This window comes from Drosophila sulfurigaster, chromosome X (assembly GCF_023558435.1).
Source record: "Drosophila sulfurigaster albostrigata strain 15112-1811.04 chromosome X, ASM2355843v2, whole genome shotgun sequence".
Taxonomy (NCBI): Eukaryota; Metazoa; Arthropoda; class Insecta; order Diptera; family Drosophilidae; genus Drosophila; species Drosophila sulfurigaster.
The window spans coordinates 29,072,578-29,099,119 of NC_084885.1; the positions used below are offsets into that span (position 1 = coordinate 29,072,578).

General features: G+C 35.6%; 2 protein-coding genes across 3 annotated transcripts; one reads left to right on the top strand and one right to left on the bottom strand.

Annotated features, from left to right (window-relative positions):
• Nucleotides 1–2,234: 2,234 nt before the first annotated feature.
• LOC133848091 (uncharacterized) lies at nt 2,235–25,225 on the top strand. Of its 2 annotated transcripts, XM_062283481.1 has the most exons (6): nt 2,246–2,602; nt 15,116–15,175; nt 15,236–15,821; nt 15,882–16,032; nt 24,862–24,978; nt 25,068–25,225. In XM_062283481.1, exons 2-6 carry the CDS (start codon nt 15,116–15,118, stop codon nt 25,183–25,185), a joined length of 1,032 nt encoding a protein of 343 aa, XP_062139465.1. In that variant the 5' UTR covers nt 2,246–2,602; the 3' UTR covers nt 25,186–25,225. The 2 variants fall into 2 exon arrangements, with proteins under 2 accessions (XP_062139466.1, XP_062139465.1); XM_062283482.1 differs by lacking the exons at nt 24,862–24,978; nt 25,068–25,225 and adding an exon at nt 17,256–17,567 and having other exon boundaries at nt 2,235–2,602.
• On the bottom strand, nt 17,730–23,004 carry LOC133848090 (AF4/FMR2 family member lilli). Its single transcript, XM_062283480.1, has 2 exons — nt 22,562–23,004; nt 17,730–20,008 (listed from the first exon to the last, which is right to left on the bottom strand). The coding sequence occupies exons 1-2, from the start codon at nt 22,719–22,721 to the stop codon at nt 17,916–17,918; spliced, it is 2,253 nt and encodes a 750-aa protein (XP_062139464.1). The 5' UTR covers nt 22,722–23,004; the 3' UTR covers nt 17,730–17,915.
• Nucleotides 25,226–26,542: the final 1,317 nt, after the last annotated feature.

Below are 26,542 nucleotides of genomic sequence, written 5' to 3' on the forward strand. Positions count from 1 at the left end.
TATTTATACCCGCTACCTAAAGGGTAGAAGGGGCCGGCAGGAAATGTATGTAACAGGTAGAAGGGGGCATCTCCGACCCTATAAAGTATATATATTCTTGATCAGCGTCAACAGCCGAGACGATCTAGCCATGTCCGTCTGTCCGTCCGTCCGTATGAAACACTGGATCTCAGAGACTATAAGAGATAGAGCTATAATTTTTTTTTTCGACAGCATTTGTTATGTTTGCACGCTGATCAAGTTTGTTTCAAATTTTTGCCACGCCCACTTCCGCCCCCGGAAATCAAAAAAATCGAATAACAAGCCTAATTTTAAAGCTAGAGTTGAGTAGGTATATACAATAAATACTATATTAGCTATGATTCCTGTAAATTTGGTTGCGATCAGATAAAAATTGTTAAAGTTATTAAAGAAATACTTTTGTATGGACAAAAACGCTTACTTACTAGAGGCCTTAGTTGATTTAGCTGTCAATCTGGTATATTGTGCCGTCTATGGTATATTTTGAATGGTGTACTATATCGATATACCAAACATACCATTTGGTATATTTTTAGTATTTTTTAGTATTTTTGGTATATTTTGAAAATGATATCGCAATATTTTGCCTTTATTAAAAATGGGTAGCGGGTATCACACAGTCGAGCACACTCGACTGTATCTTTCTTACTTGTTTTATTATAGTCTTGCTAATTGTTTGATATTATTTATTGTTTATTATAGTTTTGATTATATATTCCTTACAAAAATACATTTTAAGAAGTAATATATATTATTTATTTACTGAATTTTCGAAAAATTGCATATTTTTTTATTGACTTTAGGTATTTTTTATATTATTTTCTTAATTTTTTTTAAATATATGTATTTCAAGTATTTTTGTGTATTATTTTTATAATTATAGCATCATTTTTGTACCCATTCTCAAACTATATTTAGATAAATAATATATTTTTAATTAAACAATAATTTTAAAAGAAAACTAAAATCACACGCCTATACAATTTTATGTTTTTAATAAATTCCTCATTTGAATCGCCATCGCTTTAGCCCCCCTTGTCAGACGCCTCTGCTACGATTTGGCTCTTCGGCGCTTTGGCTTGAAGAGTTGCGGAAATACTTGGCCAAGGCTGTCACTGAAATCTATGGCCCTTTTGGCATGCGTAGCATGTAAGTGGCCTCCACTTGTTCGATGATTAATCAGTCAACCTCAGGCTTGCAATTAGCCAAGCCTCAGTGTCGACAATAAGCCACAGACCCCTAGATCCCTCAGATCCACAAGCCTCAACGCCGGACTCAGACACAGGCGGACAGACGGACAGACGGACTCAATTCCACTCTCAATGTAATCGTCACACAACCCACACACGAACGTGGCAGAGCTGCCGCAGGGCCTGACCAACGAGGCGACGACGTTGACGTTGACGTCGACTGCTTCGTCTAGAAACTCGCTTGCAATGCGCTAACAACAACAACAACAACAACAGCAAAAAGCACACAGCCAAAGAGAGCGAGAGAGAAAAATTGACGAAGAGTGCGTAGCAGATTCCTTTGCACTTAAAACTAGGGCTGCGCATTACATACATATGTACATACCTTGGTAACAACGAAAAAGCGTAGATCAGCTGCATTAATTAATTAAATTGCACACACTTTTTACTTTAACACACACTTTTCACTTGAACACGCATAATCAACTACAGAAATACACAATGTAAAAGAAAGAATGCAAGAAATGCAAGAAAATTATTCAGAGCACCACGCGACAACATCACACCGAACTGAGTGAGAGAGCGCATTTGACGGACAAGTGCAAGGCAATAGACACAATTGAGAGAGTGGGACACGCAAGTATGTGAACTTTGCCAAAACATGCACACATACATACATACATTGGCACGCACAGGCTGTCGCTGTACGCTAGTGTAATGCAACTGTAATCGCAGTTTCGCTTTGCTCATCTCCAATGCCAAAAGCAACAGCAACAACAACAACAACAACAATAAGCAGACAGAGCAAAGCAAACGCCAACTGCGACGCCGCACACCGACACCGACGCATTACGCATGCGTAGCGCGAGCAGAGCCAAAGCTATGCGTTGGCAGCGACTGCGACTGCGGCAGAGTCTGAGCAGAGGCAGGGCTCGCGTTTGAGTCGCAGTCGCGTCGTATCGATATTAAAAATAAGACGGGACTCGGAAGCGTATTTACTTAAACAGTTGTTGTTATTGTTGTTGCTGCTGCCGTCGCCTGCTGCTGAAGCTGTTGAAATTCGAGCGCAAATCGGCAAACGAACTCAGAACGTTGCGGCTGCGCAAACGCAAAGCACGCGCCAACACTTCCAATTCCAAGCCCAATTCCAAGCCCAATTCCAATTCCAATTCCAACTCCAATTTCCAAAAACCGAAACCAGAGCCAAAACGTATTCCAATTGCAGCGCGTCATCTTCCAAGTGCAGTGCGTGTTTTATTTTTTTCAAGTGTCGCTCGAAAAATATTTAAAATACTAATTATTTTACCATTTTTTTTTACATTAATATTTAAATAAAAAAAAAACAGTGTGAAAAATTTCAAAACAGTTTAAAAACTTTGCTGCTTTTCAAGGTAATTTTTGTAATTCTAAAAGTGCTTGCGTGAAAAATAAATATTTTTATAAATGAAACTTGTGAATAAATTTTGACCTTGAAAATATTGATAAGTTGACAAGTTGAATGTGCAAAAAAATTTTTTTATTTTCTTTTCATTTATTTCTTGTGTTTATTGTTAATAATAATTGTGATTTGTTGACAATATGAACAAACGAACAACAAAAATAAATTATATATGATATGTGAATATTTTGATATTCGAATTAAATTTTAAAAATAAAGAACAGTCTTACATCGATATTGTTTTGTCTTTGTTCGAATCACGGTTCAAGAAGTGAAGTTTGATAAATGTTGACCAGAAATTTAAGAATTCAAGGAATTGCTAAGGAATTTTATTTATTTAAAAACTCAAAAAACTTTTAGCACTGAAAAAAATGAATGGAAATTTTAATAACATTTCTTCCTAGAATATTTTGAATAAAGCAGTTCAGCTTGAGTTTAATTCTAGCCAAAAGCGATCTGGTTTCGAAAACATATAGAATGAAGTTTGATAAATGTTGACTAGAAATTTGAGAATATAATAAATTGCTAAAGAATTTCAATTATTTAAAAACACAAGAAAATATTTAATAACATTTCTTCCTAGAATATTTTGAATAAAGCAGTTCAGCTTGAGTTTAATTCTAGCCAAAAGCGATCTAGTTTCGAAAAGATATAGACACCTCCGTTGATATAGTATATCGTGTTTGCTGCTATTCAACTCTGTAGAATTCTGAAATGTTTTTCACCTTCTCTGTGTGTCGACTGTCAAAAGCGTTCAAAGTCAACGCATTTTGGGATCCGACCCGATCGGCATACTAAAGAGCTCTCTGGCGATCAAGGGGAATGCACAGCACAGCGCATGGGTGGGGAGGGGGGTTTAAAGGGGAACGAAGGTATTTACATACAACACTCACACTCACACAGTGTGCAGTAAATAGAATCCGCTACCCACAAAATGCTACGAGTGTTTGAGTTTACGAGTACTTTAAAAAAAACACACACAATAAAGCGTAAAGAGAGGGCAACAAAGGTAAAATAAAGAAAGATGTCAACTCTGTTCAGATTTCGGATTTCGTATTTCGGATTTGTTTTTTATGTGCCCCATGCGGCACAGTCATGCGGCAATTTGTGCATTTCAATTAGCTGTTTTTTTTAATTGTGCACACCAACAAATTAATTAAACAAACCTTTTGTTTTGCTTCGCCCCCAAAGTGACTCAATACCGATTTAGCCCGAAATGATGTTGGTAATACTCCCTACTACATACTATATGTGACTACTACTACGATACGATACCATTCGATCGATTTATTGACTAAAAGAAATACAAACTAATCAATTGATATGCAGCAACCGTGGGGCAAAGTCACTCCGTTTTGGGCTCAACATTTTTTGAAAGAAAGCAAAAGTTATTTTCATTTTTTCATTGTTTATTTCAACGAACATTTTTTTGTTGTTTTTTTTTTGTCTCCCATTTGGGAAATGTTCGAACATTACGCAAGAAAATGCTGTCGATTTTTTTTTGCTTTTACTTTCCATCACGATTAATGGCGATTTTTTAAAGACATTGAAATTGTATTGGGGAATTGAACGGAAGTTGTCATATATAATTAGTTTATGCGTAATACTTAATTTGTATTGGGGACTTGAAATAATAATATTAAAAAAATAGCAAAAGAATCTAAACCAATCAAACCCTAAAATAATAGATTTTGAGGGAAAAAATGTTCGTACATCAAAATCCCAATATTTAATTTATTTATTTTATTTTATTTTTCGAACAAACTTATATTTTTCATATTCGTTAATATAGATATAAAAAGACAGATAAAGGCTAAAGATAGAAACAAAAATTACTTTTCAACTAAACGTTCAAGTTTTTAACATAAACATTAAATGAATAATAAATATTCACAGACTGTGCAAGATTTTGTTGAAATAGAATATAAAGAATATAAAGCTACACAGAGCAGCAAAAATCTAGATTGAAAAAATCTAGAATTAAGAACTTTTCGATCTTAAAAAGAATCTCAAAATAAGAAAAACCTTTAAATAAGGCTTTTATGCTAAATTTGCATTTCAAAATTTAACAAATCTTATTCGAAACTTGTTTTAAGATTTTATTTTTGATTTTAGCACTTTTTTCCTTTATGTGTAGTTTTTGATTCGTTTGATTCAAATTGTATTGATATGAGTTATCTTTAATATCTCAGAGCTCTAAAAGTAAGTTGATACATAAAATGCCAAAGACAAAAGATTGCAATACAAAATGCATTTTAAAATAATGAGATAGAAGCAAAGTCTTTTAATTCATTCAACTAAATATCAGCATAATTTTATTGTATGTTAATAATTTAATATCTTATCTTAATATCTTAGATCTGTATGAAGTATGAAGTCACAAAAAGAACGATCTGATTACAAGATATATTCAATTAGAGACATATCAAAAATGACTTTCAATCAAAGATAACAAAACAATTCATTCAACAAACTATGAACAAAATTCTGTTGTAATAATTAAATCAATGCAATCTTTAATATCTTAGATCTTAACACAAAAAGAAGGATTTCATTACAAAAAATATATAAAAGGAGAGATATAAGAAAAGTCTTTGAACCAAAGATAACTAAACAATACATTTAACTAGCTATCAATATAATTCTGTTGTAATAATTAAATCAATGCAATCTTTAATATCTGAAATCTCTAAAATGAACTTGATCTACATATAAAACCGCAAAGAGAATGTGTTAAAAGATATGTTGAAGAGGCATAATTAACTGATCATTCAGTTGAGTTTGCTGGATAAGCTGACTCTTTCACTCATTTCAGTTGTGTTTTAAACCGTCTTTGGTTGTTGTTGTTTCTGTTGTTGCTGTTGTTGTTGCTGGCCACATTCAGTTGACCTTCAATTGTGCACTTACCCGTAATCGGAGCAGTCAATCTGGGTTCCAGTTATATCTGCATCTCATTTAAAAGTCGGCACAAACTTTTATTTTAAATATCAAAAGTGGCAAGGATGCGCAATACCAACACTCTTAACCAAGGGTCATCAATTGTGGTCAGAGCAGTAACCAGATAAAAAAAAAAACTGAAACTGAAACTGAAACTGAAACTGAGAAGAGGAACAGAGACAACAACAACTCATTCAACTGGTTGCTCCAGACTTTGGCACGCTTGTTCCCACGACTGTCAAGCTCTCCAGCTGATTGCAATTAATTTTATTTCACTTTTTTTGTTATATGGCAAATAAAACAAACGCGAAACGGAAATGCTTTTATGAACTCGTATTTAAACTTTAAATAGATAAGAAAGCAGTGAATAGAGACTGAGGTTTATGCTTATAGAATTATATATTATATTACTATACTATACTATACTATATAGTATATAATACATCAACTTTGCTTTTGCCCTCAACGAACTCAACTTCGAATTCAAACTTTAAATAGATAAGAAAGCAGTGAATAGAATATTAAAGTTTATGCTTATAGTATTATATATTATATTATACTACTATACTATACTATACTATACTATATAGTATATAATATAATATATATAATATATCAACTTACACCTGCTTTTGACCTCAACGAACTCAGCTTCGAGAAGAGCTGGAGTTATCAAATTTGATGCGCCGCTTCTTATTATCATAAGCAAATCAAGTTTCGAGTTTGCTTCTTTAATCTTTCTCTTTTCTTCCCATAATATTCACTCTTTATGGAGCATGTTTTTAGCTAATTTACGTCAACTCTGCATATTTGATGAGCATATCGAAGATAGAATATTTAGATAAATATAAACAGGGTATCTTTAAGTCGCGACTCTTTGCCTTCAAATTTGTTCATTTGTGAATTCTTTGGCTAGCAAATTAATTGGCAATTGTTTGTGTACTCTTTTATTTATTATTTGCAGCTTTTGCCAAACACACAATTGACACATTGACACATTTTTTTTGCCTTGAATGGAGGGAGAGGAATAAGCATTAGATTAGGTTTTCTGATCGATCCGATCATCGATCAACGATCGACGATCGACAATCGATGTCAGTGGCTTTTCGATTTGATTATAAAATTTACGCATGTTTGATGGATATTCCATTCCATGTAGCGTGATCCAACGTGATCTGCATATATATCAACAACACCCAGCACCACTTTTGGAACAGTTCAAACTCGGGCAAACTGCGAAATGACGAACCACAATTTGCACGCGTTTCAAATCAATACAACCAAAAGACACAAAGACAGAAAAAAAAAAAGAGTGACCACAAAGTAGGTTAAGAATGAAGGTCTTGCCGAAAGATTTATGCATTAGGTGCTCATCATTGTTCGCACTTCATTTTAAGTGAAATAATATTTACATAATGAGCTAGTTACCACAATTCAGTCAATTTATTACATTTACAATTATGCATAATGAAAATTGAATGATTCATAACAGTTTTGAATTTAAGCTAGACAAATGTTTCATTAGTGGTTCATATCTGATTTATAAACGGTTCCATAAACGCAGTTCCATAAACAAAGTTCCCCATTTTAAAACCGATTCATAATCGTTTTAATTTTAAATAAATGCGAATTTTATCTTCATAATTCAAAAACTAAACTAACTAACTAGTTTCCTAACTAATTTGTTTTAGGTTCCCATTTTCAACTTGATTCATAATCGTTCAAATTTCTAATTTATGGTAACACTTCATATTAATTTCATCAAAATCCTTTGAGACAATATCTTAATAATTCAAGCATTAGGCTAACCGATTCATAACCGTTTCAAACATATCCAACAGATTCATAGTCAGTCACAACATAAAAGCAAACATTATCTTTATTTCTTTTAAAACCCTTCTAGAAAATATTGAAATACTTCAAAGATTAATCGTTCACAATCGATTCCCGTTAAAAGTTTCTTTTTCAACTGTATTTCTTAAAAACCTTTTCATAATTCACAAATTAAGTAAGATAACCGTTTCATAACCGTTTGTTGGTCCAATTTTCAAACAAATTCAACTGATTTATGATCAGACACAACATAAAAACGAATTTCAGCATTACTTCGTGTAAAAACCCTTCGAATTAGTATCTCAATTAAGCTAGATAACCGTTTCATAACCGATTCCAGATTACATTTTTCATTTTCAAAGAGATTCTTAATCGTTAAAATTTCAAATTTATAATGTGTCTAAATAAAAGTGAATTTCAACTTTAATTCATAAAAACCCATCGATATAACATTTTAATAATTAGAAAATTGAACTAGTTAACCAGTTCATAACCTTTTTTACAACTGATTTATGTTTACAGTGTCAATTTTCAAACATATCCAACATAAAGCAAATTTCAGCTTTACTTCTAAAATCTTCTTAATAATTCAAAAATTAACCGTTTCATAATCGATTCCAGATTAAATTTCTCATTTCCAACCCTAATATCTTAATAATTCCATAATCAAATTGAAACCCGATACGCAATGCGATATGCCAGCTACTGGTCAGCCACATTAGCGATAATCATCTATGGCAATTAAAGTATTATGTATTCAATTATTGAGTATCTAACTGATGGAAATGCCAATCTAGTCATCTAATCTATACTTAAAAGGTTTGTCACGAAGAAGAAGAAGAAGAAGAAGTTGAAAACGTGTTAAATAAATAACGATTAGCTTAGCTCAATTCTGTCGATTTTGATAGACATTTCAACTCGACTCGACTCGATTAATTTATTGCATATTTATTAATGAGCTTATGAGGTCCATTAGTCGACCTTATCGGGGGGGAAGGGGGGTTCTCAATGATCCAATAAAACGATATAACACAAGAAATGCAAATGGCAAAGAGAAAGAATTTTTGTGTGGCTTAGTTTATTTATTTATTTATTTACTTGTTTTTGTTGATTTCGCTCTCTTGATTCGCTGTTGATTTGTGCCAAATTCTGCGTGCGGGCGTCTTTCTCTTTTTGATCTTGATGTTGATGTTGTGGCCAAAATCAAATAAACATCAACAACAACAACAACAAATATCAGTGAACCAATCCCCCGAACAAAAAAAAAAAAACCGTGCCCAGCTCTTAGCCCAATTAGTGGGCCGCTTTAATTTGCCGCGTAATTAATTCGCTCGTGTCAAAAAGAAATTGATAAATAATTCGCTCTAAAGAAAGACAAACAACAAAATAACAGACAACGAACAACAAAAACAGAATCAAAACAAATCCGATTCTAATTCCAATTCCAATTCGAATTTGTAAATCAGTTTTCGTTCGACCTCGAAACCAAAATCAAAATCAAAATCGAAACCCCGAAAAAACCGAAATGGAAAGACAAAATCAGAACTTACATATATGTTAAACAATTTGTCAAGTCGTGACTTGCTCAAACAAAATTATTAACTATTTATTATTATGCGTATCACAAACATTATAATTATTTATAGATTTCTTTCCTCGTTTCTAAGTCTTCTTTCCCTTCCACGAAACACGTCTTTCCATTTAAGACACTTTGTCGAATTATTGGCGCCACCATTTGAATGATCATATATCATTTGGCGATTACTCATCAACTATTAAAAAGGAGTATATATTCTATAGATTAATGACTCATTAAGTAGAGTACTCTTATTACTTACTTATTTGTTTAATATCAACAGATTTGCGTTAGGAATATATTTATGTTACAAAGCTATTCCCGAATTATTTTTCCATTTTTAATATTCTTAAAAAAAAACTGTCCTTTACTTTATCTCTGCAATTCTCCCATTTTTAATATTCTTTAATAATACTTTACTTAACATTTTCTCTGACATTTGTATATTTTAAATATTCTTTAAGAATTCTTTACTTTTTTCTTTTTCTCCATTCTGTGCTTTTGGGTTTCAAATAAATTCCTCTCTTTATTATTTTGTTCCTTGATAAATTTATTATGCCATTATAAAAATGTCTTGATATAAATATATAATCTATATATTAATGACTCATTAAGCTATTTATATTTCTTCTTCATTGGATAACAAAGATAACTCTACAAAAATGTAGAGTTTCCATTATAAATTTCGAATATTATGTTCTCATTGTGAATATTCTTTTAAAGTACTTTATTTTCTTTTTCTCTGTCCATTTTTAATATTCTTTAATAATACATTACTTTACTTTTTCATTTCCATTTTTCCAATTTTAATATTCTTTAATAATACTTTACTTTACTTTTGCTCTCCACATTCAAAAGTTACTTATGTGCTCATCTTTTTGGTTTCAAATAAATTCGTCTCTTTATTATTTCGTTGCTTGATAAATTTATTATGTCATTATACAAAAGATGACCTATCTCAAAAAGCGTTTATCTTCGAGGTGGGTGGTCCACATTTCTCTCTCTCTCTCTCTCTCTCTCTCTCTCTCTATCTCTTTCTTTCTCTCTTCCTCACTCCTTTGTTGTTCGTGTCCACCTTGGGCGATTTTCGATTGCGCAAGCGGACAAAATAAATATATTTGGGGCAACATGTAAATCGGGACTTGTCAATTGCATAACATCGACAAAAATTGAATAAACGCGTGAAGTAAAAATAAATTTCAGTTGGCCAAGAAAACGCAAGACAACAACAACACCAACAACAACAACAACGGCAACAATAATAACAATGAGCTGCCGCTTCTTTGGCAATTTGCTTAATTTACAACTTAATTTCAGCAATGATTTTCAATTTTGCGGCATTCGAGCCAAAAGCAAAACGCACGACCAACGAAAAAGTATGCAAAAAACTTGGAGTATTTTAATTTAGCTGACAATTATGATAAACGGTTGACACAAGGACTTTAAACGTTGACACGACGCTATAAATACCCTATAAATAACACAGTAGAGTTGTAATGAAGCTGGAGTCATTTCCATGCATTTCGATAATTTGTTGAAATCTTGATATCATATCTCAGGATCTATGTGAAATATGCAGCTGAAATTTGGTGTGTTGAAAGACAATTGATAAACATTAAAGTTTATTTAAGTTAAAAGTGTTATATACTTAAAGTTCTCGAGATAAATGAACAGAAAAGAGGGTCAACAATTTTAAGCTAAAAAATATCGAAAATTCTACTATATTGAAAGAGTTGAAATCCATAAAATAATACCTATAAATAGTTCTGTTCATTTCATTTCCCTTAACATAATGATCATATCTCAGGATCTATATGAACTATTCAGCTGAAATTTGGTGTGGTGAATGAGAATTAAAAAACATATAAGTTAATTCAAGCTAAAGGTGTTATATACTTAAAATTCTCGACATAAATGAACATGAAATAGTGGTAACTATTTTAAGCTAAAATATTTCGAAAATTTACCAAAAATTTCACTACTTTTAAAGAGTGGAAATTCATAGAATAAAATGATATATTTAGAATCTTCTTTTTCATATTTTACTTTTTAATAATTGGATTTTAAATTCTCGAGATAAATAAACATGAAATAGGGGCAAACATTTTAAACTCAATAATACCGATAATTCCTTGACATTTATTTAATATTTATTGGATTTTCTCTAATTTTTCAAAGAAAACAGTCTTAAATGAGTTGCAAGACTTTTGAAAAAGTTTCCTAGGGTATTCGTCTGTAAGTTTGCTTTGGATTTTTCTTTTTTGTTTTGACTGCCTTTTGCCATTTTGAACTGTGTGCTAAATTTGGGGCAGTTAATCGGTCTCTTGGCCTGGCGCTTTTAATTTACCAGCCGACTGAAGACTGTTTTTCTCTTGGCTGTTGGCTGTTGGTTGTTGGCTGTTGGTTGTTGGTTGTTGGCTGCTGCTCGGCGCCTTCAGCAATGAGCTGAGGTTGGCCTTTGTGTGGCTCCTGCGTAGCATGCAACACGCTCATTTAACACACTCACTCACTGAAATTCACTCGAGTCTGGGCAAACTTCTGGCTTATTGATTTCTGTGCAACGCCCATTGCAAGCAATTAAAATTCAAGTACGAGTGCGAATGCGATTACGATTACAGCGAATGAATGTGAGTGTGAGTGTGAGTGTCAGTGTGAGTGCGATTACAAGCATTCATGCCTAATTACATGCCCAAAGTTAATGCAAGCGCAAACACAGCACAAACAAACAACCAACAGCAAAACAACAACTAAAAGCTAAAGCCAAGCAAAACAAAACCCAAATAAAAGAAGCTGTTAAACGAAGCAGACAAATTTTACAGCCTCTAATTTGCTTATGATTCGATTTCATTTGCTGTGTAACTTTTTTATGTAATCTCAACAAATTTAAAATGATAATATGAAAAATATATAGCCAGATATTGATTTGTAAATTAATCATGATAATACGATGAATCAAGAAGATAAAATCTTAAATCAAGATTAAAATTCTACACTCAAAAACACTCAAAGATCTTAAAGATTATTATTCGATTTGATTTGCTGTGCAACTTTTCCATGAATCATATTTTAATCATAATCTAATCTTGAATCTTGAAATTGATAAATTAAATATTATCCACACAAAACAAAATGAAACCTTGAATCAAGAAATTATAAATTCTACAAAATTTGTAGACCATTCTATTCTTGAAATTCAAGATCTTAAAGTTTAAAAACTTAAAGATTATCTACAGAAAATAAAACATAATCTTCAATCAAAACAATGATGTCCAAATTGAACCAAGAAGTTTACATCTTAAGTGAAGATAAAAATTCAACAAAATTCCTGGATTGTCCATTCTTGAATTCAGATCTCAAAGTTTAAAAACTTAAAGATTATCTACAAAAAAGAAAACATAATCTTCAATCAAAATAATGATGTCCAAATTGAACCAAGAATATAAAATATTAATTTAGATAGATCAATCTTGATCACAAAGTTCTTAAATGAAGATTAGCAAACTACTTTTCAAAACGGTGTATTTAATATTATTGCATATTTATGCTTAATCTGAAACACTATTAAATAAATTGCTCATATTATTAATTTTAAATATTTGCAATTTATAATTATAATCAAGTTTACAAATTTAAGTGAATTTGAAGCTTAGTCTAAACAATATTTTTAGATTTTCTCTATGAATTCGAATTTATCTCAAAGTGTTCCACATTTATTTCAATGCTGCTAAGTATTTTAGTTTACTGCCAAATTTTAAGCTAATGAACCCATCGAGATGCCAAACTAAGATCATTCAATCATATCGGAATTCTTTCGTTTAACTAAATTTCGCATAGCGGAATTTTATGCAAATGCATGCAAAACGTTCATTTTTTTTGTTCTCTTTTCTCATAATGAAAACAAATTCTACAAATTCTTGTTGTTGTTGCTTCCGTTGAGAAGTCAATGCCCATGAAGATGAAATACCCATCAGCATCTCTCTCTCTATTTTTGTGAAAACTAATCAATATGCGAATTTGATGTTATATCGAAATAATTTGGTTATAGATTGTGAATATTGTCGACAGCATCTGATGTCATAACCGAATAACACTTGAGATTATAATGAGACTCTCTCTCTCTCTCTCTCTCTCTCTCTCTCTCTCTCTCTCTCTCTCTCTCTCTCTCTCTCTCTCTCTCTCTCTCTCTCTCTCTCTCTCTCTCTCTCTCTCTCTCTCTCTCTCTCTCTCTCTCTCTCTCTCTCTCTCTCTCTCTCTCTCTCTCTCTCTCTCTCTCTCTCTCTCTCTCTCTCTCTCTCTCTCTCTCTCTCTCTCTCTCTCTCTCTCTCTCTCTCTCTCTCTCTCTCTCTCTCTCTCTCTCTCTCTCTCTCTCTCTCTCTCTCTCTCTCTCTCTCTCTCTCTCTCTCTCTCTCTCTCTCTCTCTCTCTCTCTCTCTCTCTCTCTCTCTCTCTCTCTCTCTCTCTCTCTCTCTCTCTCTCTCTCTCTCTCTCTCTCTCTCTCTCTCTCTCTCTCTCTCTCTCTCTCTCTCTCTCTCTCTCTCTCTCTCTCTCTCTCTATATATCTCTCTCTCTCTATCTCTCTCTCTCTCTCTTTCTGAGCATATCGATAAGAAGTTCTTCAGCCTAAGCACATAATATATTTTTAGACCGTCAAGCGTCGGCGTCACGCCCCGAAAAAAAAAACACTTTATATTAAGGGGCCGGTCGCAGAAGTCGAGTCTCAACTGCGCCAGATAGAGAGAGATCACAAAGAGAGAGAGAGAGAGGTAGAAAGGGAGGCGAAACCCGTTTTGAGGTCGTTTGCAGTTGTGCGTAAACTAGATGATGATAAAAATAATATTCATAGCAGCCACAAAAACAAAAAACGACAAAATGTAAAGAAAGAGCAAAACAAAAACAAAATTTAAATTAAAATAAAAATAAAATTGTACAACAAAAAGGAAACAAAAATCAACAGAAACATTGACAGCTTTTTTCTCTGCCTCCAACTCCTTGCTTGACAAGCCGACAACGACCCAACATGCTGAACATAAACTATAAAACCAACAACGACAACAACAACAACAACAACAACTACTTGGCCAGCCGTTAAAATCGTAAAAGCAGATCAGGTGGACGTCCTTGCAACTTGATATCGGGATGCTTTGGCACAGTGGGGCAAATCACGCAAAATAAACATTTACAACATTTTTAGAAACTAGCGATAGAAACTTGTAAAGTTTTCATTATATTACTATCAAACACTTTTATGACAATCTTTTCTGACGCTATTAATATTTAAAAAAAAAATTAAATTGATTTCAAGAAATTCTAAATATCAAACTTACAAATTTTTCTTAAGAACATTCATTATATTTCTGTCATTTTTTCGAAAATTCTCCACAATCTTTAATAATCTTAAGAGTAATTTTTATGTTGTCACATGATATCAAAATATCAATAAATATATTAATATATTCATCAATAAATATATTGATATTTTGATCTCCTTCAAAGGACATGTTGCTCTTAAGAACCTTCATTATATTAAGGGAATTCTTTAGAAAAGTATATTTCATGAATACATTATGTCTTTTTCATTCTTTAAAAAAATCTATATTATCTTTATATTATGTTGTTTCCATTCCTTAGAAAACTCTATATAATATTTAGAAATATATATTTCGAAATTTGTATTACCTCCTTTTAAATCTACATTTATAAATAGAATTTAAAAGTGTTCCAACATTCAGAACTACAAAAGTATTAAATGATAATCCATAAATATAATGCATAAGGAATTTGAAAAGAGCATTGAATTTTTATAATTCATTTTTTTAATTTAATTTTGTCATAATTCACTTTATTTACTCTTATGAAGTTAGTTTGCCAACATAACCACCAAAACCCTTTTATTTCACATTCAACTTAGGCAAGTTTCCTGCACCTTTTTGATGTACTTAAATATAACCACTCAAATGCCAATTGCGCCCACTGTGGCTGTCCGATTTGGAACCCGTTTGAGTAGCAAATACATTCAAATTTATGCCCACTGATTACTGATGCCCGTTCCTTGTTCCTTTTCCCTTTTCCCCTTTTTGCCTGTCGTTGATGGCTCTTTGCCCTTTTCCTTTTTCTTTTGCAGATGCGCCGACATTTGTCCGGAGGTCCCACCGTCAAACTGTGGACAATGCTGATCGGATTGGTGAGTTGCTGCTGTCTCGACTTAACTATAACAGACGCTTCAACGCTCCACTTTTGACAGACAACAATATTGTTGCTCCCCCTGAGCGTCCTGGGTCATGGACGTCTGATGGATCCGCCGGCGAGGAATGCAATGTGGCGCTTCGGTTACCCGAATCCCGTCAACTACAATGACAACGAGCTCTTCTGCGGCGGCTATGCGGTCCAATGGGAGCAAAACAGCGGCCGATGCGGTGTCTGCGGTGATGCCTATCACGTGAAGTCGCCACGACCCCATGAAGCCGGTGGCGAGTATGCCAAGGGAATTATCTCGCGATACTATACGGCCGGACAGGAGATCGATGTCGAGGTCGAGCTGACGGCCAATCATTATGGTCGCTTCGAGATGTATTTGTGTCCGAACAATAATCCGCGACAGGAGGCCACTCAGGAGTGCTTCGATCGCTATCCGCTCTTCATTTCGGGCAGTCGCGAACATCGTTTCCTCATCCCGCGGGACACCAAGAAGAAGGACATTTTCCGCTATCGTGTGCGTTTGCCTGCCTATGTGACCTGCACTCAGTGTGTGCTCCAGTGGACTTACTACACGGCCAACATGTGGGGCACTTGCTCCAATGGCACCGAGGCTGTTGGTTGTGGCAAGGCGGGTGAGTTTTTCCCTTTCGAATCTGAATCTCTTGGCATTTTCTAATCTCTCTTCGTTGCAGAGACATTCCGTAATTGTGCGGACATTGCGATCATTTCGAATACGGGAGGCGGGGTGCCGCCCATTTTCATCAACAACAAATCACCATATCTGCTTTATTATCGCGACTATCGGGCGCCAGAGGACAACAATGTGTTCCCACTGATTGTGCGGTGAGTTTCAAAGACAATTCGTGGATAACCGGTTCGTAACCATTCACAAAGGTTTCATGATCGATTTGAAATCGATTCGACATTGTTTATGTGACGATTCATTACAACAATTCGACAATAACCAGTTCATAACCGATTCGCAACCGGTTCGCAACAGATTTGCAATTGTTGTGCAATTGTTTATGTGACTAGTCACAAAATTCGTTTATAACCGGTTCGTAACCGATTCGCAAACGGTTTTTAATGAATTCCCAAGTTTCATGATCGATTTGAAATCGATTCAACATTGTTTTCGATTCATAAAAACAATTCATAAAATAATAGCCGGTTCATAACCGATTTGCACTTGGTTCATAACTGGATAGCAAGTGTTTCAAATTTGCTTCCGTGGCGAGTCTCAAAAACAGTTCGAATCCAACCTAACCGGTTCATAACCGATTCGTATGCGATTGGCAGCTAGTTTATAACCAGTTCGTAATCGATTTTAACTTCAACTAGTTCAAAAATATTCGAATAAAACCGGTACTGAATCGGTTCATAACCGGTTCATAACCGATTCGCAACCGGCTTATAGCTGGTTAGTAAGCGCTTCAAACTTGTTTGCGTGGCTTGCCTCAAAAACAGTTCGAATACAGCCTAATCGGTTCATAACCGGTTCATAACCGATGCGCAACCGGTTCATTAACAGTACGTAACTGCATAATAACCGGTTCATTAACAGTACGTAACTGCATAATATACTTATAGTTGGGCATCTGGACTGCCACAACAGGTATCAACGTTGCAACGGTTAATTATTGTATAACCGTTTCATTATTATCGTATTATTATTAATATTATTTCTTAATTTTGTATTTACTTTTAACTTTACTTGTATATACTATCTATTTCTCTAACTGCTTTTATAACTTTTTATATTCTATACTCTTACTCTTAACCATTTCGAAATATTCTACTCCACTTAACTCACTTTTAAGTTATTTCTTTATTTGTTATATACTTTTACCTTTAATTGTTTATACATTCTAACTCTTAACCGTTCTTTCTTAATCCCTTTCGAAATATTCTTATCCACTTCACTCACTATCGCTTTCCCTCACTCGTTCTCACTTTGTCTTTCCAACTTTCCCGTTTCGCACTTTTTCTCATATTGCACAAAATCACAAATGAACGCATTAATAACATTTGCTTTGTCTTTTCGCCCTCTCCACCGCCCCCCGCAGCAATGCCACGCGGCATGCGCGCAAACGCAAACGTCCAACCGCTTAACCGCTTAGCCGCTTACCCGCTAAACAAAGCAATTTGTGTACCCGCTTACCCGCTACACACGAAACGGGTAAAAGGTCAACAGCAAGCTATAGATGTAAAAGAGTATCGAAAAAGAAAACGCTTATCGCAACAACAGAAGCAAACGGTTATGGCTACACACACACATACACACATGCATATATATATATAATACACACACATGCACAGCTTTGCTTATACACACACACACACAAATTGGCACACACACTTTAGCTGTAAATAAAAACAAAATGCTTTCAATAAACATGAAAAAGAAAAAAAACAAAAACAAAACAAATTTACATTCACTTTTGGTATGGCGCGAAACGGTTAACCGTTAACCGTTAACAACACAATAACCGGTGAGAGAGCAAAAACTGCATTGAACACATGAAATTTTTATTAACATTCCGATGCGATGTTTGAGCGTTGAACTTATTGACCAAGACGCAAGGGCGAATTCTCTTTTATTCTACTCTTTTTGTTTTTTGGGTTGGTTCAACGCTTGCCAAAGAAAAGGAAAAGGAAAACCCTTTAAACAAGAACACAACAAAAAAAAAAAAGGTTAAACAAATTGAAAACCGAAACCCCAAAGATTAGCAGCGAATATCCGGATAGCTGAAGGCCATGATGAGAACCAAGAAGACGGCAACCTGAGCGATGCCGACGAGCACCGTCTTGAGAAGTTGCGTCTGCACCCGGGGCTCCAACTCGCAATGCTGCGGCCGCAGAGGCGTCACCTGGCGCACACGTGCCACCAAATGAGGTGGCTGCCTCATGGCAGCCACGCGACATTTCCAGCGCGACAACGATGGACGAGACTTGAGACTAGCCAAAGACTTGGATTTGCTGGCCGGATTTGTTGTTGCCTCAGCTGGCGGGGGCGGGGGAAACTCACATTGAACGGTGGCATTGACGGTGGCCACCAGCAGCAAACGACGTGCCACATCGTCCGGCGGGTGGCGCAACGCGAGTTGCACTTGCTGCTCGCCGCCCGTTTCGCGTGGCAACTTGCTGGCAGCAACGCCATGCGACATCATGCTGTTGAAGAACATCGCATCCTGTTCGAGCAGATTGAATGGACGCGACGGCGTCAGCGGACGCAACTGTTGCAGCAACACATTCGGATTCTCGCGCAGCTTGCGAAACGAGGTGCGTTGCAAGCTGCCATCGCGTGCCAGCGGCAAATAGAAGCATTCCGTCTCATCGGCCGTCTTCAACTGTGTCAGCGTCTTTGTCTCGATGCGAAACTCACGTATGCAACCGTACGAACATCGAGTGCCGAGCACACGGGCCAGCTGCCACACGTGTGGCGGTTGCTGTTGCACACGCCGCCAGCCAAGCTGTTGAATGTGCAGCCTTGCAGCATCGCAGCCGAAGAGGGTCAGCGTCGAGCGTGGCGTATAGAACGAAGTTCGTGAATCGTGCGGACTTTGTGGCAAGCTGCGTGGCTGCAACGATGATGTGGCAGTGACAACACTGACTGCATGTTGCATGTTCGCACGCAACGTCGCCTCCAGTTTCTCGCCCAGCTGCTGCAGCAAAATGATCTCGCGCTGCAGCGTCGGTATGTTGTGGCAAACGTAATCGATCTTTGAGCTTGGCTCCTTCAAAGATTCTGGCTGCTGTGGTGACACATGTTGCTGCTGTGTCGGTGACGACTGCAATTGCTGTGGTTGTTGTTGCTGCTGTCCTTTCAGTGAATGCTGCTGCTCTGATTGCTGCTGTTCATTCAGTGATTGCTGCTGTCCTTTTAGTGATTGCTGCTGCTCTGATTGCTGCTGTGATTGCTGCTCTCCTTTTTGATGTTGCTGCTGTTCATTCATTGATTGCTGCTCCCCCTCTTGATGTTCCTGTTGTGATTGCTGTTCCGATCGCTGTTGCAATTGCTGCTGTGTCAGCTGCTGTTGCTCCTTTTGCTCCATGCTCTGCTCTCGCTGCACTTGCTCCGCCAACTGTTGCAACTGTTGCTCCCGGGTTCGCACATCCTGCAGCTGTGTCTCCAGCAATCCTCGATAGCTGCTCGACGCTGCGCTGCTCAGCTCCGCCAATTCGTGTGGCAAATTGAGGCTGCTGCAATAGCTGCAAGTGTCGCTCTCCGCAGCCGCAGCCGCAGCCGCCGCCGTCGTCGCCAACAGCGTTGGCAACTCCAGCTGCATCGTGTTGAAGCATTCGTTGCTCAGCTCATCGGTTGCCGATTCGTGCAACAGATTGTCGACGCTGTTGTGCAGCGTCCGCACCATCAGCAACTCCTTCACCTTCTTCACCGGCTTGCACAGATAGACGAAGCTTTTATTCTGCTCATCCGGCAGTCGAAAGGCTTTGGCCAGTTTGATTTTACGCAGATCGTTGCTGCTGTTGCTTAGGCTGCTGCTGGCGCTGCAACCGCTCAGCAACTGTTGCAGTTGCTGTTGGTGTTGGTGTTGTTGCTGCTGCTGTGGCAACTTGGCGCCAAAGGTGCTCGGCAAATATGAGCTCGACTTGGGCGGTTTTCTGGCATCTCGTCCCTGCTTGCCAGTGTTGAGCAATGCATTATTGTTGCTCAGATTATTGGTGCCCATTTGTGCAACACGTGGCAAGAAGTGAGCACGCGTCATGTTGCTTGTGCGTCGATTGGCAGCAGCATCGGACGCCGAAGTCTGACGATTGCCTGGATTCAGTGTTGATAAACGCTTCGAGCGAGTGGCAGCTGTGGCAGAAAGAGACAAATATAGTAACATCAGATGAAAGAATGAAGAATGCAGAAAAACAAAGAGACAAATATGTTATAGCAAAAGGAAAGGCAAGATTAGATGGAAGATAAAGAATGCAGAAAGAGAAAGAAACAAATATAGAAAAAGAAAACACTATGAAGAATGCAAAATGCAGAAAGAGACAAATATAGTTAAATCTGATGAAAGACGAAGAATGCAGAAACACAAAGAGACAAATATAGAAAAAGAAAACGCAAGATTAGATGAAAGTTGAAGAATACAGAAAGAGAAAGAGACAAATATAGTGAAATCTGATGAAAAATAAAGAATGCAAAAAGACAAAGAGACAAATATAGAAAAAGGAAACGTAAAATTAGATGAAAGATGAAGAATGCAGAAAGAGAAAGAGACAAATATAGTGAAATCTGATGAAAGATGAAGAATACAGAAAGAGAAAGAGACAAGTATAGTGAAATCTGATGAAAGATGAAGAATACAGAAAGAGAAAGAGACAAATATAGTGAAATCTGATGAAAGATGACGAATACAGCAAGAGAAAAAGACAAATATAGCAAAAGGAAAGGCAAGATTAGATGAAAGATGAAGAATACAGAAAGAGAAAGAGACAAAAATAGTGAAATCTATTGAAAGATGAAGAATGCAGAATGCAGAAAGAGAAAGAGACAAATATAGTGAAATCTGATGAAAGATGAAGAATACAGAAAGAGAAAGAGACAAGTATAGTGAAATCTGATGAAAGATGAAGAATACAGAAAGAGAAAGAGGCAATATAGTGAAATCTGTTGAAAGATGACGAATACAGCAAGAGAAAAAGACAAATATAGCAAAAGGAAAGGCAAGATTAGATGAAAGATGAAGAATACAGAAAGAGAAAGAGACAAATATAGTGAAATCTGTTGAAAGATGAAGAATGCAGAATGCAGAAAGAGAAAGAGAAAGAGACAAATATAGTGAAATCTGATGAAAGATGAAGAATACAGAAAGAGAAAGAGGCAAATATAGTGAAATCTGTTGAAAGATGAAGAATGCAGAATGCAGAAAGAGAAAGAGAAAGAGACAAATATAGTGAAATCTGATGAAAGATGAAGAATACAGAAAGAGAAAGAGGCAAATATAGTGAAATCTGTTGAAAGATGAAGAATGCAGAATGCAGAATGCAGAAAGAAAAAGAGAAAGAGACAAATATAGTGAAATCTGATGAAAGATGAAGAATACAGAAAGAGAAAGAGACAAGTATAGTGAAATCTGATGAAAGATGAAGAATACAGAAAGAGAAAGAGGCAATATAGTGAAATCTGTTGAAAGATGACGAATACAGCAAGAGAAAAAGACAAATATAGCAAAAGGAAAGGCAAGATTAGATGAAAGATGAAGAATACAGAAAGAGAAAGAGACAAATATAGTGAAATCTGTTGAAAGATGAAGAATGCAGAATGCAGAAAGAGAAAGAGACAAATATAGTGAAATCTGATGGAAAATAAAGAATGCAGACATTTTGAAATAGTGTTGAAGAAAAAACTGATTAAAAAACTATCGAAGCTGAAAGTAAACCACATAGGAATAGAAACAGTGAAAAATATTGAATTTAATTGAGTTCTTAGAACATTAGGAAACCCGATCTATGTAAAGGAAAAAGTTTAGAAACAGTGAAAAACATACACACATAAAAAGAACATTGGAAAACCTAAATTGCGTAATGGAAAAATACAATTTAGCTACCACTTCCGAAAAGACTTTTTCAGGAAGAGGAAAGACTAAAAGCGGAATTGAAAGGAGTCTATTAAAATGCATAAATTCAAGAGACGATAAAGGCTGCTTCAAGTAATGTAGAAACCCTAAACGACATTATTTCATTTATATAAAGTAAAAAGATGTTATATCTCAGCGTTTCAACAATTGCAACAGGAAGCCTATTTTTAAATCTTTCAAGACTGGTCTAAAAAGCTGAGAAGGGGAAAAAAAAAAATACTTCGAAAAAATACCGCAAATTTCAAAAACCTATTCAAAGTTTCCAGCTAAGATTCGTGAGATCTTTGCAATAATGGCTGCTTGAAGCATTTCATTTTCTTTTTTTTTTTTCAAAAATAAATACAAAAGCGGAGAGAAGAGTTTAAAAAGTTATATCTAAGCAATTCAACAATTCCCACAGTAAGCGTATAAGACCCTTTTTAATTTGTTCAAGACTAAACAGGTCTAAAATGGTGAGAATGGTAAATTTTTTAGAAGAGCGAACATTTCAAAAGTCCATTTAAAGATGAATCACTTCCCGCAGGAAGCGTATTAGACCCTTTTTGATTCGTTGAAGAATGAAAGGGTCTAAAATGCTGAGATGATCGCAAGTTTCAAACACTATTCAAAATTCAAGGTTTCAAAAGGTTTATCTAAGCGTTTCAACAAATGCCACTAGAAGCTTATTAGACCCCTTTTCAATTCGTTCTAGAATGAAAGGGTCTAAAATGCTGAGAATGTCGCAAATTTCAAAAGCCTATTCAAAGCTTCCAACAAAGATTTGTGAGATTCTTATTTACCTGCTCCTGGTCCACGCTGCATCAGCTCCGCCCGTGTGTAAGTTGTCTTTCGCACCGGAGACAGAGGCGTTTGCTGTGGCATCTGTGGCATCTGTGGCACCTGCTGCAATCCCTCGAGTTCGCGATCGGCACGCAGATGATTGAAGCGTGTGCGATTCATGTTCTTGAATGTGACATAGACGTCCAGTTGTCCGAAATGATCTAACGATCTAACTAGTCAAACTGCCTCTTTGGGCAATCTGTGATTCACGTTGTGATTTGAACAAAATTTCGTTTTTGGGTGTGTGTGTGTGTTACGTGTGTGTGTTTGAGTGTGCTCTGCCCTTGCTACTAAGACGAAGTCCAAAGTATAAAACGTGTGCGACTATTCGATGAAAAATGTGTGCTAGTCCGGAGCCGAGATGAAGTCCATGCCGGATATGAAATCAATGTGACAGCAAACACGAATTTTATTTGATTGATATGGAATGGAAGAGTTGACTTAGGGAATACATTGACTACGATAAAGCTTATCTTAAAAGTATTCAGTCTCGTTACGATCTGCATGATTCGAAGTAATATGTGTAATTTATAAACGAAACACAATTAGTCCAAATTTCATTAAGTTAACTCACAAACTGAGAGAGTTATGTCCTTCCAAAGAGGTGGACAGACAGACAGACGGGCGGAAGACGAGTTAATAAAACGTATTCAACGCAGTGGTGAAACGATCTGCATGATTCAAAGTAATATGTTTGATTTATAAACGAAACACAATTAGTCCAAATTTCATAAAGCTAACTCCCAAACTGAGAGAGTTATGTCCTTCCAAAGAGGCGGACAGACGGACAGACGGACGGAAGATGAGTTAAGAAAACGTATTCAACTAAACAAATTATTCAAATCGATTACAATTGATGTCATCAAAGCACTTGAATTTAATCTCTGACATAATCTGTTTACATGATATAATAAGTAAAACTAAGAGTTATAAATAAGATTGTTCAGTTTGGTCTCTGCACACGAAATTTCACATATTTCGAGATCCCTTCACTCTCAACTCTTTGATTATCATCCTTCCTCGCTAAACTCTCTAACCTGGCCTGTCGCTGCAATGCGTTGTAACGTCGAGTGATTGCGTTCTCCTCACTCGAGATGTTGTAGACATCGGATGCTTGCGAAGTGCTCATAGCAATGACCTTTGGCTTTTGTCTGGCATCATATGTGTCCGATAGCTGCCAGCTATATGAATTTGCCAATTTGCCATACGGCAAATCATTGTGACAGCATCGGGGCACATATGTAACCGGACGATCACGCATTCGACCCATATTCGAATCGGATAATGCATTGCCATATGCATTTCGCAATACGGCCAACTTGCGACGTCGCTGCTCGGGGCGATTGAATGTTTCAACGGCTTTTTTCAATGGCATCGCTGTAGCTGCAAATTTTTTTAACAACAATAACAAGAAAATTATGAAAATGAAAATAAATTTATTTTAAACAAAAATGTAAAAAGTGAGTAGAAACTCGTTACGAAACTTTGCAGAGCGAAAGAAGACTTTTAACAAATATAGTGTTCTTATAATTTCAGATTTATTTATATTATTCTTATAATTTAAGATGGCTAATTGCGAATATTCAATATTAATTTCGCTTTTCTGGTTCATCGTTGTTTATATTAACTATTTTTTTTTAATTTTTATAACATTTTACTTATTAATTTCGCTTTTTTAATTTATTGTTGTTTATATTATGAAAAAATTAACTATTTTTTTGATCTTTCTAACACTCTATTCATTTGCTTAAACGCTTTTTCGAAGGTGATAGTGAGGTTAAGGTGAATATTATAAAATTCTTAATAAAGGTTATTTTAAGAATGCGTTTGAAATATATGATCAACAATAAGTCTAAGTGCGAATAAGAAGAGTTTTATACTCGCTTTTTAGAGTTTACATGCTACAAGAGTTGTAAGTGAGGTTAAGACGAATATTTCACAATTCTCAATAAAACTTATTCTAAGATGGGGTATGAAATATATGATCAAAAATAAGTCTAAATACGATTATGAAGAATTCTATAAAATTCAATGTGAATATTCTTTTAAATATGACTTTTTAGATAAGGTGCAATGTTGGCACGTTATTCTAAGTGAAAGTGAGGTTATGATGAATACTGAAACATTTTAAATGCTATGTCTTTTAAGGTTTTCATACATGAATTTTGATAATACTTCAATATTAGCTATTACAATTTCATTACTATTTTCTATTTCTATTTCTTCACTATTTTAATTTGATTTCATTTTCATTATGCAGAGATCAAAAGTGCATTGGTGCCCCGCCCTTCCGTGCATTGCCCGGCATTGACAACTGGTGTGAGATCAATTGCCTTCGCTATCCACCCAACTGCCCTGAAACAGCTTGCCACTGCCCGTAAGTAGACTATAGTTTTCTCTGCACTATCTCTATTCTTGTCTAATGCATGCACATTTCCCTTCTCGCTCTCTATCTCTCTCTTGCAGTCAAGAGTGTGTGGCTATTGGTGAGCTGGAGGGTCGCGAGGGAGCCGATACCTATTGCATGGATCAATGTCTCAACTACAAGTCCGAATGTCCACGCGATAGATGTCGCTGTTACTAGATAGAGAGAGAGAGAGACAGCAATCAATGGAGACAGAGACGTAGACAGAGACGGATTGAGACAAAAAACACCCAAAACTATGAAAGCTGTGCTGCCCCATTTGCCACGAACGAGAACGAGAGAACGAGAGAAGAAGACAAGAAACCAAAACGAGAAAGAGAATATTTTATCTTTTTTTTTCTTTGGAGTATTGTCAATAGCTGCATGTTGAATACGAATATGAATATGAATATACGTGAATGTGAATGTAATTTGTAACAAGTGTTTTTTTTAATCGTTTCTATATCATTTGGTGCACTAATGGAAAATCAGCAACTAGGCAAGAGAAGATTCCAATGAAGATTTGTTTTTTTTTTTTTGTAGTTTGTGAATACGCATATGAATATAAATATATGTGAGTGAGATTCAAAGCTATTTTCAACCTTATGTTTGAATTATTTTAGGGTTTAATGCAGGAGTTTGAAACCAGGAATGACGATCAATACTATCTTTCCGTTCCGAATATAAATTCGAATATGAATATTCACAAATTCATATACCATTCATAATCTATGTGAAGTAGATAATTATACCCGCTACCCAAAGGGTAGAAGGGTATTATAACTTTGTGCCGGCAGGAAATGTATGTAACAGGTAGAAGGAGGCATCTCCGACCCTATAAAGTATATATATTCTTGATCAGCGTCAAAAGCAGAGACGATCTAGCCATGTCCGTCTGTCCGTCTGTCCGTATGAACACCTAGATCTCAGAGCCTATAAGAGATAGAGCTATAATTTTTTTTCGACAGCATTTGTTATGTTTGCACGCAGATCAAGTTTGTTTCAAATTTTTGCCACGCCCACTTCCGCCTCCGCAAATCAAAAAAAATCGAATAACAAGCCTAATTTTAAAGCTAGAGTTGAGTAGAGAATTTTGGTATATACAATAAATACTATAGTAGTTATGATTCCTGAAAATTTGGTTGCGATCAGATAAAAATTGTGGAAGTTATTAAATAAATACTTTTGTATGGGTTGCTTTAGCCGACAATCTGGTATATTGTGTCGTCTATGGTATATTTCGAATGCGGTACTATATCGATATACCAAACATACCATTTGGTATATTTTTAGTATTTTTTAGTATTTTCGGTATATTTTGAAAATGATACCGCAATATTTTGCCTTTATTAAAAATGGGTAGCGGGTATCTCACAGTCGATCACACTCGATTGTAACTTTCTTATAGTTTTAGAATCAATCCGGCCTCAAAGAACATGGCAATTAAATTTCATTTCTCGTTTTAATGTTGTAGTCTTGTAGTTTGTTGTCTATACTTAAACATTGAATGCGAATATGAATAGGAATATGAATATAT